The 18,338-nt window shown below is 41.2% G+C and overlaps 1 protein-coding gene across 1 annotated transcript; it reads left to right on the top strand.

Moving 5' to 3' along the window:
- The first annotated feature begins 5,654 nt into the window (after nt 1-5,654).
- Nucleotides 5,655-17,273, top strand: LOC121634875 (protein FAM180A). The gene is made up of 3 exons (XM_041977835.1): nt 5,655-5,837; nt 15,932-16,029; nt 16,353-17,273. Exons 1-3 carry the CDS (start codon nt 5,762-5,764, stop codon nt 16,680-16,682), a joined length of 504 nt encoding a protein of 167 aa, XP_041833769.1. The 5' UTR covers nt 5,655-5,761; the 3' UTR covers nt 16,683-17,273.
- The last annotated feature ends 1,065 nt before the right edge of the window (nt 17,274-18,338 follow it).

Below are 18,338 nucleotides of genomic sequence, written 5' to 3'. Positions count from 1 at the left end.
ATAATACTTGCAGAATGTTGTTTGGCATTGATGAGCTGAAATAAGTCTTCCCTGAAAAAGACATCATCTGGATGGCAGCATATGATTAAGTTTGTTTTGAAAAATAAGGTATATAAATACATATAAGTCTCAGGGTTTCATGGTGAAGGCATGGACATGTCCTAATGAAGATCATGTGATGAGGCTTAGAAAATCTTAAAAGAGACTTTGATCATACTAAGTTGTCAAATTTAAAACATAAAATTTTATCAAATTGTATTTAAAACATTGTGTAGTAATGTTTAAGGTTTGTATTCAGCACATTTGACTCCCCAGTCTAGACCACAAATTAAGCTATTATAGATTTATTGGTCATAAGGACAATCTGATGAACATAAAATAAAATGGCATCTCATTAATATCATAATAGTATTTACCTTAATGACTAATTTCAGTATGATATGGTAACTGGTGATGAGACAGGAATTCTGTGTAGACTAGCTGCCTCCTCTCCAGTTTGCAGTGTACAGACATCCGACACCCACAGCGACAACACATGCCAACTCCATTTAAAAGCTTTGACTGTGCTCCTATTCAGATCAATCTTGGTGAAAATGTTTGCAGGATTGTGATGAACTGTTAAGCTCATTCTTCTACTTTAGGTATGATTATTAAGCACTGTGATTGAACACTTACCCTCCGTATTTAGTTGAGCTGTTGTGGAGGCTCCCCTGCCAGCTATTTAGAAATAATCTAGCCTATAGTTGTGATAGTTGCCACCAACAACAGTTGATCAATATATCTGGGTTTTAAACTCTCAAACATTTAATTTCAAGCTGTTCTTAGATTTTTTTTATGTATTTACTCATCGTCTGACATCTATCGTCTGTATTTATGGAGCCGTCGCCACCCAGCAACGTCCTGAGGCTGGGAAACCACTTCCCAACTTTTTCTTTTGGGGTGCCACGTGACGTTGCAGCGGAGTTTCGCTTTACGCACCACATCTCACACTAGCAAGCAAATATACACACCAGCTGTTTTAAACATGCACAGTGGCTGATTCAGCAAAGAAACACAAGAAGACATTATTAGAAGCAAAGAGGAAAAGAAACAGAGAAAGAGACGGAACAATATGCGAGTCAAGATAACACTTCACTGGATGGAGAAAGCTTACGGTACGGGTACAACAGGATGCAAGATGGACGCTGGATTAGCCGTCGATAGGCGGCACGTCACTGACAAACTGACATAAGTTCTGTAGTGCGTCTTTAAAATCAGATAGCAGCCTTGCTAACTTCCTGTTCTAATCAAACAGGATCACGTAGCTCTAACTTGGTTAGCACTAAGAAACCTACATACTGATGTACTCTTTGAACATCTTTACAGTTTACTTTTAGCTACAATGTGAAAATCTTGATTTAGCTTCACGTAGCTTCATGCTAAAATCAGGTTAATAGCCTTAGATAACAATAGTAGATGTACATGCTCAGGGACAAAATCTCTTCTAGAAACGTACAGCCAAACATCAAGATATTTAAAGGATGAATCATTAGGAAGCCAATTTAAAACAAACTTCAGACTACTGTAGTGATACTGGAAATCCAGCATGCAGGCATGTCTGGAAAGACGTTCCTGCCCCCCTCCTCCTCCAGTGACTTGTCAGTCTCCTGAGGTGGCAACTGGGGTGTCCAACCAGATTTCAAAGGTAACTGGTGCCACCCTGGTCCCCCCTCTAGTTCCACCCATGGCCAGTGACCAGCGCTGACAGGAAGTGTGTTTTACATGATCCAGGCTTCTGCTGGATTCTCCAGACTTTGGTTCCCGCAATCTGTCAGACAGTTTTCCATATATCATCACAAGGCTTTGATGCAGAGCCCCATTAATCTATTTGTCTTGGCTGCAAAGAAACCCTGGTGGAACAGATTTCAGCATTTTCTCTCGATGTTTAATCAGGTCAGGTGTTTACTTATTACCTTGACCCTCAGTGTTGGAGAATAAAACTGCAGCTGCACACTTTTTGTGCATTAGCAATTTGACTATTAAGCAAGCCTCACGCAAGTTCAGATTTACGGTGGCCTCATAAAAATTTGCATATTTGAGGCATTCCAGTGATTTACAGCACAGAAGCAATTAAACTAAAGGATGTCTCGAGGGTCCCCACCTGGTTTGAACCCAAACAACCCTTTGATCTATGTTAAGTGGCTGCATTCATATTACCAGACCTTATCTGAATAGAATTCAATTATTTCTGAATTCATGCAGCATCGCTGAAAGAGTCGGGGGAGCAGAGGCAATCACTGCAGGATCTTGGATAAGTTGGATAGCTGTGGATCACCCGGGATCTGTGTTTTAACGCTGCCCCCTTGTGGTCACTATGATTAAAAAAAGAAGAAAAAGAAAAGCAGGTTACACTTCGATGCACTTTGTGTTTTATGTGTTTACAACCTCACACATTTATGGCTCAGAGTAAAGTTTTTGTTCAGATGAATAAGTGCACCTGGAGGCAAACGCAGAGGATATGAGTAAGTGGAGAGAAAAGCCATCTGCCTTCGCCTTATGTGTTGCTCATGCGAGTCACAGGCAGACAGGAGTTACAGCTTGCTCACAAATCAGTTCCATGTAAATTTAGTTTTGCTTTTCTATAGGATTCAGAAAAGAAAAGGACATCAGACCTCATCTGTCCACCTGGTGCAAGCAAACATGCAATCAAATAGCAGCAGTAAAGTATCACATGTTATCCACTAGTCTGTGTTCTGATTCAACCTTTAAGTTTAGACCTATAAGCAGACCTGTACCTGGTTGTTTTACGTAGACCAATTCATCTATATCTTTCATTATCATGATCATATTTTTGGAAAAAAAATGCAGCATTTTTGAGAATGTTTTAACCCTTGAAAATAGAGATCACCAACTTCAGTCCTTGATGGCCACTGTCCTGAGGGATTTAGATGTTTCCCTGCTGCAACACACCCAGTCAAAGCTTTTCTTGACATAACTTTATGTCTATTCAATAAGATGACTTTCATCATAAATTCAAACAGGAAAATGATGGTAAGAACCAGACAGCTCTTATCTTTTTTTTTAACATTTGGACTTAGATATCTTCTCCATCTGTTTGAATAATTAAGTGGTTATCTCTGATACGCTGCTGGGGCTCAGGGCTCTCACTTTTAAGTCATTTTATGTGAGAGCACCGGTAAAATATCTTCCTTAGTTTTATTTTAGAGGATGCAGCCTTGGAGGATCAGAAAAGTGAGCTGACATCGAGAGCACCTGCACAGGTTGTTGAACAAGTTGACAGAAGAAGGAGGGCTTTTTATTTATTGCACATATTCTGTGACAATGAAAAGAAGAAGGGGCTGTGGAGGAGTGAGTGTACATATCTGGAAAAAGTGTTGACAGCCTTTAGTCAAGATGCTCTGAGTGGTTCTTACACTGATGTTGACTTGCAGCCTGTCTCCATCTGTATGGGTGTTATTGTTGTTTTCTTCATACTCTGTGCAATAATAGAGACTATTTAGTTCTTTGCTCTTTAAATGCAAGATTACAATTAATTAACCTTGAATTTGAACATAGCATTACATGGTCCAACACGCAAACAGAAGAAATCAGTCTTTTGTTTTTTATGTTGCAATTATTCATTAAGTTTAAAGCCAACATCAGATATTTCACTGAAGAAACAACAAACAGTTTCTAGGATTATAAAAATATAGTTTCAGATCTTTTAAAAAGCAAAACTACTGAATTTTGGAAGGTGCTGCGTAACAACAGCTAATACAGCACCCGCCTTTTGTCGTGTCTATTCTCTGAGATCTCTCCAGCCAGTAAAAGTTAGTCTGATGTTGACTCTTTTCTTTTCTCTTGCTCTTTCACTTTTTTTCTTTCTTTTCCGCTTTTCCCCCAATAACGTCCTCTTGGTTTTTGTTTTGCTGAATCAGCCATGGCACACTTTCAAACAGGCCAGTGTGTTGAAGGTGGATCAGTGTGTAGCAACCAAAGAAATAATAGTTCACACACATATTTTGTAGAAACACCTTTAGCTTTGATTTGCTGTGGCATAGTTTCAATGAGCTTCTGCAACTTCACAACATTTATTTCCATCCAGAGTTGCATTAATTTCTCAGCAAAGATGACGGAGAGTCCAACCACTGCACAAAGCCTTTTCCAGCACATCCCGAAGATTCTCCATGGGGTTCAGGTCTGGACTCTGTGGTGGCCGATCCATGTGTGAACATGATGTCTCCTGTTCCCTGAACCACTCTTTCACAGTCTGAGCCCCATGAATCCTGGCACTGTGCCATCAGGGAAAATGGAATAACCTGCTCATTCAGTAGATTCAGGTCATCAACTGACCTCATTCTTTGGACACATAATGACGCTGAACCTAGACCTGACCCAGACCTGAACCTAGACCTGACGAACTGCAGCAACCGCAGACCATAGCCTGCCCCCACAGGCTTGTACAGTAGCACTAGACATGATGTCTGCTTCCCTTCATCCTCCTCTCTTCTTACCCTGATGCTCCATCACTCTGGAACAGGATAGATCTGGACTCATCAGACCACATGACCTTCTTCCATGGCTCCAGAGTCCAGTCTTTATGCTCACTAGCAACCTGAAACCTTTTTCTCTAGTTAGCTGACTCTGATTACTGGTTTTCTTCTGGCTACACAGCTGTTCAGTCCCTTGAGTTCTTTTCATTTTGTTCATGTGGAAATGTTCTAACTTTCACTATTAAACGTAGTCCTGAGTTCTACTGTTGTTTGTCTTTGATTTTATTTCGCCAGTCATTTAGGTGATCACTGATCCCCTTCATTCTGGATTCTTTCTGACCCCATTTCTTCCTGGTTCCCCACCATCCTTCCAGTTTTTAGTATGCATTGGACAGTTCTTTAGTACTTTCTTCATCTCCTTAGATGTTTTCTCTGCTTGATGCCGATGATTTGACCCTTTTCAAACAGAATAACATCTTTTCTACAATTAGGGGATGTGTCTTTCCACATGACTGTTCAAGAAGTGAAAAGTTACTCATTGCATCAGTTGGGGTTTAATAACTTGTTGCAGCTGGAAGATGATCATCCAGCAGGAATTACCCAATAGGAGGTTCCTACTTATTTGTTAAGTAAATCCAGGTCACTTTAAAACTTTTCAGCTCATCAGGCTGCTTGCTTCCGGGATAGTTGTCAAAGTTGCAGTATTCCCTGGTTTCCCAATAAAACCACCAACGTCAATGTAATAACAAATTATAGTAAAAAATACAAAAAAACAAAAATTAAAAAAAAGAAAAAAAGTGGATGAAGCACTCGTGCTTTTCCAAACGCTGGGATGGGATGCCACCATGCTCAGCCAGTCAGCTTCCATCTTAATCTCTCAACCAGTTAATCATTCACCCAAGTCCAGTCAATGAAACAGTCACTCAGTAACTGAACCAGTCCACCAGTCAAGCAGTCATCCAGTCAGTAGGCGCGAGAGAAGTCCATCCAGTTGGGCCGGCGTTCCTCCAAATCCTGATGATTTCCAGATGTGAGCCCAGGCTGTCTGGCCTGAGAAAAGACACATACATACAAAAAGGAGAGAAGGAGGGAGTGTGTGAGAGGATGGAGGGAGGAGGCAACGATGAAGTACATAAAGTGAATGAAGAAATTATCCTTCACATTAAACTCCGGTGAGATGTAGATGGGAGGGTTCTCTGTCATCATTTATGACTGGGACTGACTATTGAGAGAGCTTGACAAGGAGTGTGTGTTGATTTGTGTAAGCAGATCTGTGTGTAAGGATCAGCATGATGCAGTGGTGGGCTTTATTTGCTGTTGTTTACCTGTCCAACCGCCGGGCAGCATCTCAGCACCACAGGAAAGGTAGGAGGACATACCAGCAGCAGTAAATAATTGTGGGTCTCATCTGTCACAAGACATGCAGGAGTTTTATTACGAAGACGGAAATTTAGCATTTGAGGAACTTTTCCTGAAGAAGTTGGGTAAATGTTGGATGAATGTTTTTTAATTGTTTACTATAAATTAGAAGCAAACCCTGGTTAATGATGGCGCAGTCTGGGTGTCTGTGCTGCTGTTATTTATAGTTACCAAGAACATGTGACCTGCAGAACATCAACAGATTCTTTTCCAAGGAAAAGAGGCTGGCTCATTGTTACTGGAATCCACTCACAAAGGAAATTCCTTCATCAACACTCACATAGAAATATGTCAGCAAGAAATGGGATGCTAAACCAGCTTCATTAGAGTCCCTTATTCTAGCTAGTACACTTTTGATTTCTATCAGTTTTTAATTTTTCTGCCAACCTGTTTGGTGGCATTCTCATTTACCTGTGTCTCTGCAGCTGCAAGGTCGTTTTAAATACTTCTAGAGTCATAGCTAAAAGAACAACTGTGAGATGTGTGAATATTAGTATATGTGTTACTGTTGAAGAATAAATGAAGATGGCACATTGCACAAATGAAAAACATGTGTACACATAATTAAAAGCAAGAATAGTCTTTGCCTTGTAGTGCCACTAAATATGATCATGTTTCCCCCCTAAAAGAAAAAAAGCACAAAGATTATGTGTATAGTACTTTATATTTCATGTATAGGACAATTCAAAGTACTTTAAATAAAACATTAAAAACATTACAGAAGGTGCAAAGAAAGCATTAAAAAGTAGTCAAAGGTAGCAACAAATTGCAAAAATCACAATAAAATCATAATAAAGTCATAAATTACATTAAAATAAAAACCCTAAGTTGTCTGGTAGTTTTCCTGTAATTGTTGCTATTTGCAATACTGACTATCATTTTATTGAAAGAAAGTTTACACCATATTCTGCAAAGATGTATATGAATAAAAGGCATTGAGGGTCGGTCAGATTTGCATTCCCCAGCATCAGTCATCACGTGCATCCACAGTATTCCAGTTCCACGATGTCAAATCCTGTAAGCTCTCCTTGTTATTTTATACACCGTTATTGCTGCTCAGTCTCTCACAGACTGGGCTCGCAGTGGGAGCATTGGTGGTGAAGTCTGTTTGCATTGTAAAGCTGGATCTTGGATTTGACACGTGAGAAAATTGTCATTTGTCTGGGTTTTAACACTCATTTGAGGTGCAGAGGATGAGCTGTTGTTGTGGAGATGTTATTCTTCTCTGTGTCCTTTTCACCTTTTTTACTGTATGCCAGAGGGATCCTGCCATCCATTCTGTCTTATGTTTTTGTTTGTTTTACCCTTTGTCTCATCAAAACATCCCTCTGGCACAGAGTACCGTTTAGCCTGGTTAATTAATGAATCTTTGTTGTTCCCTCATCCCTTTGCAAGCAGTTAGCTGGAGATTACAAGTTCCCTGCCCTCTACATAATGACACAGGGGGGAAGCCTGCCCATTCAAACATTGATTGTTTGGAGTGCAGGAGGAAGGAGGAAGGAGGAGAAACATAACAAATGGCTGGTCGCAGAACGAACAGCAGGGAAAGCTGAGATGCTGCGATAAAATTCTTCTATATAAATAGTTTAATCTGAAATGAGTGATGCAAATTCTCCGGAAATACAAAACTTTCCCATATTTTTGTTTCCATGCCTGTTAATGATTTAACTTGAAATACCTGTTAAAATTTACGCTTTTAGCTCAGCATAATGTATGCTTAATATTTGTTAGCTAAATCAGATATCAGATCAGGGGATCTGCAAAGCACCATCTACAGTCTCAGACCGGTGAGGTCAGATGACTAGACGTTCGTCGTAGAAAGTTAGGGTCAAGGACTAACTAATACTGACAACTTGTGTAGTGATGCTGTGAAGCCGATTTAACTTATAATAAAATGAGAATGTAGCAAGTCACCAGGAGAAGTTAGCAAAAGCTATGTGGTCTGTGTAAACATTTTGTTGACATGACACAAAACAAATTTCAGACGTGTCACAGTGAAGGTGTATCGTATCGTATTGTATCATAACGCAGACGAAGTGCGGCTCAAATCACCCCTATTATGATGACAAAGCAAGGACCGGGGTTTCCCTTGCCCAGATGTGGGTCACTGGGGCCCCCCTCTGGAGCAAGGCCTGGAGGTGGAACATGGAGGCGAGCGCTTGGTGGCCGGGCCTTTGCCCATGAGGCCCAGTCGGGCTCAGCCCGAAAGGGTGACATGGGCCTCCCCTCCCGTGGGCTCACCACCTGCAGCAGGGGCCAGTGCAGGTCGGGTGCAGTGTGAGCTGGGCGGCTGCCAGAGATGGGGACCCTGGTGGTCTGATCCTCGGCTGCAAAAGCTAGCTGTAGGGACGTGGAATGTCACCTCTCTGGTGGGGAAGGAGCTAGATATAGTTGGACTCACCTCAACGCATGGCTTGGGCTCTGGAACCACTGTCCTCGAGAGGGGCTGGACCCTCTTCCTTTCTGGAGTTGCTCCTGATAAGAGGCGCCGAGCAGGTGTGGGCACGCTCATTGCCCCACGACTTGGCGCCTGTACATTGTGGTTTACTCCGGTGGGCAAAAGGGTAGCCTCCCTCCGCATTCAGGTGGGGGAACCGATCCTGACTGTTGTTTGTGCTTATGCACCAAATAGCAGTTCAGAGTACCCACCCTTTTTGGAGTCCTTGGAGGGGGTGTTGGAGAGCACTCCTTTCGGCGACGCCCACGTTCTGCTATGGATCAGTTTGAAAACTCTATTTCAATTTCACTTTCATGGATCTCTTGACTTGGTGTGTTGTCATAGCTACAGCAGCTTCTTTTTTCACACCATTAACTACTTGTAATTGGTCTGCCAGCCATTGTATCATAAAACAATGTCTTGTTTACAACACAGTATAATGAACTACATTTTCCCTAAACACTTTTATCTGAGTGTCCAAACTCTAAATGTGAAATTTATGCTGTGCATGGTAGTGTGCAAAATTTAATTATAGCAATTCAACAATGTTTGCATTGGTGCAAAAATGACAGCTGTGCACCTCCACAGCTGTCAGCGCTGATGCAAAATGACAGTAATGCATTAGTATGTGAGAATTCAATTTGCTGCTCCTTCTAGAGGCAAGTAATGAATTTCTGGTGGAGGGAGAGTAGAGACTGCATGAACAGCACAGTAATTTCAGGCACAACCTCTCAGCATCTTGTCATTCCAGGAACTTTAGAAGTTGCTCTCAGTTTTTCCTGCTTCTTATCATCGCCTAACCTCCACAATAGCCTGTGCACCTGTTTTATGTATACCTGCCTCCTCCCCCCATCAATTTCTTAGATTCTCATTAGTGGCTGTAGTCTGGGTCCCGGCCTACCCGGACCTGGACTGTCCCCGTGGTGGCAGCCTCTGTGGTCATGGTGGCTCCTGGTTATTTGCTGTTTTATATAATTTTTTGTTTGCAAACATTGTTTTTATGTGTGTTTTTTTATATAAAGCACTTTGTGCTGCTTATGTATGAAAAGTTCTTCATAAATAAATTTGATTTGATTTAGTGCAACCCAAAGTCAAGGCATTTTAAGGTTGAAATGATTGTTGCAACCTCAGCTTTGGACTGTTAGTGTAGTCGTTTTGCAGCGTTTGGATCTTGTTGTCTTCTTTGTATCAGGCTACACATATCAAGGTTTGGGTTAGTCGTGCTATGGTGGGAGATATTTGCACTGCTGCAGTGTTCTGCTTGGTTTTTTCTCAAGTGCCTTGACTTTAATCAAGTTTTACCTTTTATTTTAGCTTTTCAAATAAAGCCTTTTTTAAAATTTTCCCCAACAATATAACCTACAAAGCCAGGTTGTGACATAAACAGAGCTCTGAGAGTGTTTCTATAACGTGTAATGTGTTTCAATTTTCAGTAGTTTGAATTACGATTGATAACTCTGTAAAGGAAACTTTTGGTTCAAGCGCTCAGTTTTCAGGGATATTAAAGTTCTTCCTGCAGCTTGTGCTGAAAACCGATGCTTTGCTGGAGCAGTTAATGCTCAAGATAAGAAATCAGGGCCAGATAAAGCACTGCCTCCATAGTCATCAGTTCTCTTGAGATTTCACTGATATCTCAGCATTAGAAAATAAGAATGAACTTTTCACTTTTATTTTAAATCCCAGAGCTATTATCTTTTCATTTTCATCCTAAAACTTTCTGCTATGATTACCAAATGCCTTTTAATGATTTCTCTGAACATGTGTGTACAGAGACAAGTAGATCAGATACATTTCTTTTTCTTGCTCCATCTAACCGGTTTGAATTGTTTTAGTTTATTCACTGATCACATTGCTGTGATCAGCGAATTAATGTGATTCTCATAACCACATAATTCTCACAGTGTGTCTGTGAGTGTGCCTTTCAGTTTTCCTTCCTGGCTGCAGCTGTGTTGCTTTTGGCTTCCATAAGGGTTTTTTGTATGTGCATTTCTGATATCTTTTTAGGATCATAGTTTGTTGCTCTTATGAGAACTTGAGCGGTCATCTGCACCAGCTCTTTAACATGCATGAGAAAATCTAGATTTAAAGCTGATAACTGGTATTGTGATGCTCCACATGAGCTCAACTTCTACAGATTTTATGAGAGTAACTGAAGGATATCCTAGACGTTTTGAGCCACTTCACAGGACACACTCCCGGTGTGATTGTGCTTCTGGTGAGGTTGGATCTAGCTTGAATTATTTCGGTGTCACACGTGTGTGTGGGGACATGCCTTCCACTCATGGATGATTGTTTGATGCTGAATTGAGTGTTTTTGTGATGGTAAATGTTGTCACTGAATGTAAAAACTCTGTGTGGTTCTAATTTTGTTGGGATATGTGTTTGCTGATATTGTAATGCTGTATTGCAGGGGTGGCCAACATTGGTCCTCGAGGGCCCCAATCCGGCAGGTTTTCCAGATTTCCCTGCTCCAGCACACCTGACTCAAATTAAATGGATCCAACAGCCTATAAGGATCTCCACAATGACTGGTTAGTTTAAGTCAGGTGTGTTGGAGCACGGAAATCTGGAAAACCTGCCGGATTGGGGCCCTCGAGGACCAACGTTGGCTACCCCTGGTGTATTGTAATGGTGAGTCCTCTGTCTTGTTTCCTGTTTTATTTTGTAGAGTTGATCTTCTTGTGTATTCTGTTCCGCTTACTTCCTGCTTCTAATTTTTTTTGTTTCTGGTGTCCTGCTTGAGCAGCACATTTTGTTATTAAATTCCCAGTTCACACAACCACCTGTGTCCAATCTGCCTTTGGTTTCTGCCTCCTTGTGTCCTGCTGCTTTGATTCCTGACAGATATGCAGTATTTTGAGTAATCTTCACTGTTTGTGGCACTTGTGTACTGTGTCCTTGAACTATTTTCCTGTAAAATCATTTAGCCTTATAAAGCATTTACTTTTGCTGCAGTTCAAGGAAATTGAGCTCAATAGTAAACATGAGATGCTGAATGAACCCATTCAGATTAAGTTCAGTCATGAAAGAGCATCTGTTTCTTCATTCGGTGATTGTGTTGGAATCAGATCTGTGTGGGTGACATGTTGGTCCTCTCTATCTTGTAGTTTTGAGGGCCAAACTGTAGCATTTCTCTTGAGGATTCTTCAGAGGTGGGATGTGTTGCACTTTTTTAATGATGCTTGGGTTTCATTGTCCTATTTTCTTAACTGCCTGCACCTGTAGAGGTGTGGATAAAAAGCATGAGTGCTTTTGTTGCTTGGCTACATTGCATCCATCCCTTAGGTTTCAGTCTATTGCCTCCATAAAATAACAAACATAAATACTCCCACACGCCACAGAGCTGTTATTTTCTAGCCAGCAATGACAGAGTAGTAGGTGCTTTTTATGTAAATTACAGGTTATTTATTTTAAGTGTAAAGCAGCGTCAGGCTGTTTTTATTTTCCCTGCAGTGCCTCTTTTTCTTTATGAAAGCATTTGTTCTGAATACTCTTCCTTTTAGGTGTTATGTTTACATCAGCACTGCCCCACTGAAACTGCATTGTCTGTTTAGTATAAAGTAGGTCCACACAGCTCCTCTACTACTTTGAAGGCACTCAGTTGCTCAGTGAATGAGCAGATTGTATGATACCATAATGTCTTGTGGGAAAAAAGCTTTAACTTTGTATTTTATAAAAGACGCTTTTTAAGTGTTTTGTGCGTCATGTTTTAGGTTACTTCTGCACCGGCCTTGTGTCTGTCAGTGGGTGATTACATCTTTTTACACAACATGTGAACTGTGTAAGAAATGCAAATAACCTGTGCTGTGATGACTTAAAAACAACTCGTCATGTTATTGTAAAGTGCACTAAAAGCCCACAAGTAACTTGTTTCTGTTGTCAAAGCAGAAGCAGAAACAGAAACTTTTCTAAAACCGTGCACATTGCCCTGCTTGGTTCAGGCATTTTGTATAGATGAAAGTGTTATTAAATGTATTAAGATCTTTGAAAATCACTATTTACTGGTATACATGGCAACAGATTTCTTTACAATCTCAGTGGTATCTGTGTTGCGAAAGCAGCAGCAGAGCTGAGATGGCAGTCAGCCAAGCTGGAAGCAGTCAGCCGGTGCATGTGACTCTGTCAGGCTTCGTCACTGCCATACAGCTAAATGTGGTGGCCGGCAGGGCGGCATCATTACTGCAGAGCTGGCGAGGCAGGACCCCGTAGATGTTGCTTAATGGTAGAATTGGATCCAAATTCAGTTGAAGCCCAGTGTATATTTTATATGCCTCATTAAGATTTGTGTGTTGGTTTACTCGCCAAGCAAAACTCTGGACAGCAGCAGAAGCAAACCAAAAAGAGAGAAAAATATTTAAGGAAACTTACAGGAAGATTTATCTTTCTTTATTATGTTGTGGACCCCTTAAAGCAAAAGATAAAGTTGCTTTTCAGTTCCTTTAAAACAAAAAGAAACAGATTAATTTACTTTGGATTGAAGCTTCTTCCTCCTTTTGTATCCCAAGTTTGTTTTGACTTAAAGTCTTTGCCAAGCAGAATATCCATCCATCCATCCATCCATCCATCCATCCATCCATCCATCCATCCATCCATCCATCCATCATCTGCCACTCCGTCCATTAAGAGTCACGGGAAAGCTGGAGCCTAATCCAGCATTTAACAGGGGACAGGCAGGTACACCCAGACAGGTCACCGGTCCATCGCAGGCCAAGCAGAATATGTGCACACTATTTCAGATGACTGATAAACAGAAATGACATTGCAACAGCATATTGTTGTTTTAAGTAGCAAATCTTTCAAGTTACAAATGATCATTCAGGAAAATTCTAGTTCTAAGTCGGGACACAGAAGACGGAGCCGCAGAAAGACGGACAGTTTCGTCCATCTTCTGCATCGGTTATATGCGTAATTTGGTCCGTTTTCAGGGAGCTTAGCTATCTGTTGCTTTACACAGAAGATGGAGCAATACCACCGGAAACCACAGGGACAGTGCTGAGCAGAATAGCTGACATGCGACCAGAGAAAGAAAGAAACCAGAGAAGGAAAGGAACAGGAAGGGAACAAAAATGTAAAAGAAGCATGAAGACGGGGACAACAATTGTAGAAAGTGTGTGAGCTTTTGAAGAAAGACTGTATGCGAGTGTTAGAGGGATCTTGGGTGGTTGGAAACAACTTTATGAGTCATTCTATGAAATGGGTGCCATTTCCATTTTGTAATTAAAAAAATTTCACCAGGGGCAAAAATTATTTTAAGAATTCTGCAGTATAAAAAATAGATTAAACCTCCAAAAAACATTTTCCCATTTCAAGTATAAAATATTTTAATACTACCTGTAATAATAATATTACCTATATTTAGGGTGTAGGGGAGCCCGCTTGTCCTGGCGGAACGTACGTGGCTGGATATGTGATGGACTCCTGGGGGTTGTGGAAGGTCATGTGTCTGTCGCTTCTTTCTGTTGAGGATGCAGAGGACATCTACACATTTTGACTCATGATTGGGTTTCTGCTGTTTGGAGCTGGCAGTTTCCTGGTATATCGCAAAATTCGGGCACTGTTGGCGGCCACTGGCAAGCTGCCGGACTTTTCTGCTGGGGTGTGCCAAGCTACAAACAAACAGACTATAGCGTTGCAGGAGCTTAATCGTAAACTGGATGCTATTTTAGCTCAGAACGGCATGCCAATAAAAAAATAAAACAAGGTAAAACGAGTAAAACAAGCCATCAAAGGAAACCATAGACACAATAAAAACCTAAAATGAACCACCTTGCAACAAAAGGTCTGGACTGCAGGCAGGCCAGTTCAGCAGCCGGACTCTTCTCCTGTGAAGCCATGCTGCTGTGATGGATGCAGGATGTGGTTCAGCATCGTCTTGCTGAAATCTGAAAGGTCTTCCCTGAAAGAGACGTTGTCTGGATGGGAGCAGATGTTGCTCTAAAACCTCCATGTACTTTTCAGCATTGATGGAGCTTCACAGATGTGGAAGCTGCCCACGCCATAGGCACTAATGCAGCCCCATCCCATCAGAGATGCAGCTTTTCACCTGTCCACTGATAACAACCTGGATGCTCCCTCTCCTCTTTAGTCTGCAGGACACGCCGTCCATGCTTTCCACAAACTAGTTCACATCTTCATCCAGGTTTCCACTTTGCCTCAGAACATTTTAAATGAGCTTTGGTCCAGAGAAGATGGAAGAAGCTGGTTCTGGATCCTGTTCACATCTGGCTTCTTCTCTGCATGATGGAGCTTTAACCTGCATTTGTGGGTTTCAGGGTGAACTGTGTTCACAGACGGTGGTTTCTGGAAGTGTTCCTGAGTCCATGTAGTGGTTTCCAGTAGAGAATCATGTCTGCTTTTAATGCAGAAGATCACCAGCATCCAGTTTAGACCTTCATCCTTGTCCCATGCACACAGACATTCTTCCTGATTCTCTGAATCGTTGATATTATATACTGTAGATGGTGGGATCTTCAAAATCTTCATAATTTTACATTTTTTATTGATCCTCAAACCCAGTGTGGCTCAGATTGGTGAGCCTCTGTCTGAGAGACTCTGCCTCTCTGAAATGCTCCTTTTATACCCAGTCATGTTACTGACCTGTTGCCAGGTAACCTGACTAGTTGTCAAATGCTCCTCCAGTTGTTCCTTTTCCTGCTTTTTGTTGCTGTTCTTCCAACTTTTTACGGACGTGTTGCTGCCATCAGATTCAAAATGAGCTCATATTTTCCATGAAATGCTAAAATGTCTCAGTTTCAACATCAGATATGTTGTTTATCTTCTACTGGGAATAAAATATGGGTTGATGTGATTCACAAATCATTGCATTCTGTTTTTTTTTTGTATTTTACACATGTGCCAACTTTTTGGGAATTGAAGTTTTTGGCCTGGTGGCAGAAAGCCTTTGCAGCTAGTGTTCTTAATTTCTTTATTTATTGCATTTTCTAATCAGTCTTTACTTCATAATGACAGTTCAAAGCTGAAGACGTATTGGTATTTGAAAGCAAATCGCCACTGGTTGCTAAATCATGTTGAGATGCAATGAGCTGAGCCATGACAACAACTTTGATCCATTCCTAACCTCTTTTCATCACGTTGTATTGCTATATGGGGTAAATTTCTTTAGAACTTGTATCACATTATGTTCTCTTTTCTATGTGGCCACTAAATTGAGCAGCACTACTTAACAATTACACTAAACAGGGAATCAAATCTGGCACAGTAGCAGACAAAGGGAGAGCTTAATGTGTTATGGATTTCACAGCTTTTTATGATGAAAATAAAGCAGCAGCAGCTGTTTTATTTCAGCCATACCTGGGCACAGATTACTAAACCCCTGATCTGCTTCACACGGAACAAATGAGGTCGCTTACATTTGACCCCTCTGTGGACAAAAGAGCAGCTATCTCACCTCTGAATGCAGTTACCCTCCTCGCAGCTGTAGCCAGATTCTCTCCCACCTGCATAATATTTGAGCTGTAATGAATCCATGTTTACTCAACCTCTGGCCCACCCACGTGCATGCCACTTTGGGTAATGCGATGGATAATTTCTTAAATACAAAGGGGGCTTAACTAATCCAATTTCCCGTTCTCATGTGTTGCAGCTCTGTTTCCATCTGCGTTCAGGATAAGGCGTGGGACATATTCACTGATCAACCCCACATTCCAGCACTCGCAAGAGGACGTCAGTCTGCTTTTTGAGGTCAGTTTAGGTCTTTGAGAGAACATGAATTAGTATCTATGCAGAGCTGCATGGTGAGAAGCAGTGTCATTCCCCTCCAGATTAAACATTTCTGAGTTCTGTGTGCCGCTACTGCCCTGTTAATCATTAGCAGAAATGTGAAATATGTGTTTATCCAAAGGCCTCCTGACACTGATTTAAAGGAATGTTTATTATTAACTGAAGTCTTCATATTACATAAATCATTTTTTCTGGTAGATGTCTTGTGAAGATTTACCAAATATGGCATCTTAGAGGTAGTTTTACCTCTTACCTTACTTATCTTTTTGTTGACGGTCTCCCAGATGCTGCTGGCTGGAATGCAGATCCGAGGTGAGGAGGACACCCTGTTGATCCCAGACGAAGAGCTGGCCTCCCTGAGCAGCGTCAAAAAGCTGGAAGTCATCTGTGACGACGTCCTACCCAAGAAACTCTCCGATATCCGCCGTCTGACAGCTGACCTCGCCCGGTGGCGGCGTCCTCTCAGCTGGCAGGACTTTGAGAGAACAGTGCTGACTCTGGTTTACACCGCTCAGACGCTGGCTGAAACCAGCAACCAGCAGCAGAGAGAGATGTGGACGGACAGCCTGGTGCAGCTGTTCCGAGCTGTTCAACGAGAGCTCACACCTTCCTGACCTTCATACTCATTCATCTCCAAAGTTTTGCTACCATCTTGGCTTTTGCTTCATGCTCAGGGCTGGCCCAAAGCCTCCATGGGGTCCTAAGCAGGCGCTTAGTTTGCTTATGCCTCAGGCCGGCTCTGTTCTCACCAGTTTCATGCCTGAACTATAAACTAACTGTAAGTGTATGTGCTGTATTTGTTACTGTTATGACGCCTGCAGCTGCTTCACAGGATGTGTTTCACAAAAACATCTCGAGTCGAGGTCAATATTTACTTTTTTTAAAAAGTTTTCAAACTTATTTTGAGCTTTTTCTGAGCAAAAAGGTGAATCCAAACTTAAACCACAACGTTCTCCATCAGCTGCTGCAGTCAAGGTTAAGAATGCAGCTGAAAGCCGAGGAGCTCTACGCTGCAGCACAACGTGCAGCTGCAGACGCCGCACTCGTCTTTTCTGTCATTTTCTCTACCTGAAACTTCATCTTTTACTTTTTTCTTTCCTTTTTTTCGTTCACCTCTTCTAACATTCTTTATGTAAGCAGTTATTTCATCCTGCTCCTTTTTGAGATGGATAATCTCTTTTTTTCTTAAATTTAATTTCTTTCATATATAGGCTATATATATACATATATATATATATATATATATATATATATATATATATATATATATAGGTATTGATTTGATTTGATTTGATTTTCTAAAAATCATATATACATCTTTGATAGTTGAACGTACTGTACTGCTTTGTCTGCTCGAAATAAAGAACATTAATCAATCAATTATACGTTGTTTGACTACAGTGCATCAGTTAACACACTTGACTCTTATATGGACCAGAATGCTCCTGCATGCAGATGAAGGAGGAAAAGAAGAAAATTTTGTTTGATGAGAGGGCGTCTACCTTGGTGAGTTGGGGTATCTGCAGTACCAGAGGCTGCTGCTTATGAACTAAGAGTAAGGGGGAGCAGGAACTTTTTTTCATTTGGTTTGCTTTCAAACTGCACTTTAGTTTTCATTTTCAATTTATTTATTAAAAATGGGAACTAGGCATAGTAATGTACATTCTCTTGTAAATATGCTAGATTATAGTCAGTGACTAATTTCCATCTTAGGTCCCTGGTCAGGTAGCTGGACTTAAAACAGTGAAGTATATTAAGACATGAACAACAGCACACATTTACATCAAAAGGATGCAGAATAAAAGGCATCTGATTGAGATCGTGTCTAAAATCTCAAATAATAACAACGGTCAGTGTTATATGTGCTGACAGTTACTGGTAGTTTCTTCCAGCAAAGTGTGCCTCTGAGTGGCGTGATCGTTTCACCAAATTTTGTTTTTTACTTGTTCAGCTCTGAGTATTACTGAAAAAAAAATTAATTATTACACAAGCACATCTCATTCTGCTTCATGAGGACAACGAAACTACAGTCTGGCAGAGGGTGAAATCAACAGGAAGGAATGACTGCAAACCCGTAGACATCAGGTGATCCTTACACACCGCGGCAAACTGAGACTGGGGGGACGGTGTGCAGCAAGAACAGCTGCAACCAGACTCCGACACGCCTGAAATCATGCAAGGCCAGAAATTAGAAAACTTCATCAGTAAGAGGCAAAAAAGAGTCAGGCTGAGGTTTGAAAAGGACCACGGGAACTGGACTGTAGAAGACT

Source organism: Melanotaenia boesemani, chromosome 23, assembly GCF_017639745.1.
Source record: "Melanotaenia boesemani isolate fMelBoe1 chromosome 23, fMelBoe1.pri, whole genome shotgun sequence".
Taxonomy (NCBI): domain Eukaryota; kingdom Metazoa; phylum Chordata; class Actinopteri; order Atheriniformes; family Melanotaeniidae; genus Melanotaenia; species Melanotaenia boesemani.
The sequence above is the reverse complement of the archived record's forward strand: the minus strand, read 5'-3'. Positions and strand labels throughout refer to the sequence as shown.

Excerpts from the sequence above, each read along its gene's own strand:
- LOC121634875 (XM_041977835.1), top strand. The coding sequence starts at position 5,762 with ATGATGCAGTGGTGGGCTTTATTTGCTGTTGTTTACCTGTCCAACCGC. Across the intron at positions 5,838-15,931 it reads ATCTCAGCACCACAGGAAAG|CTCTGTTTCCATCTGCGTTC; the intron begins GTAGGAGGACAT and ends CATGTGTTGCAG. Across the intron at positions 16,030-16,352 it reads ACGTCAGTCTGCTTTTTGAG|ATGCTGCTGGCTGGAATGCA; the intron begins GTCAGTTTAGGT and ends ACGGTCTCCCAG.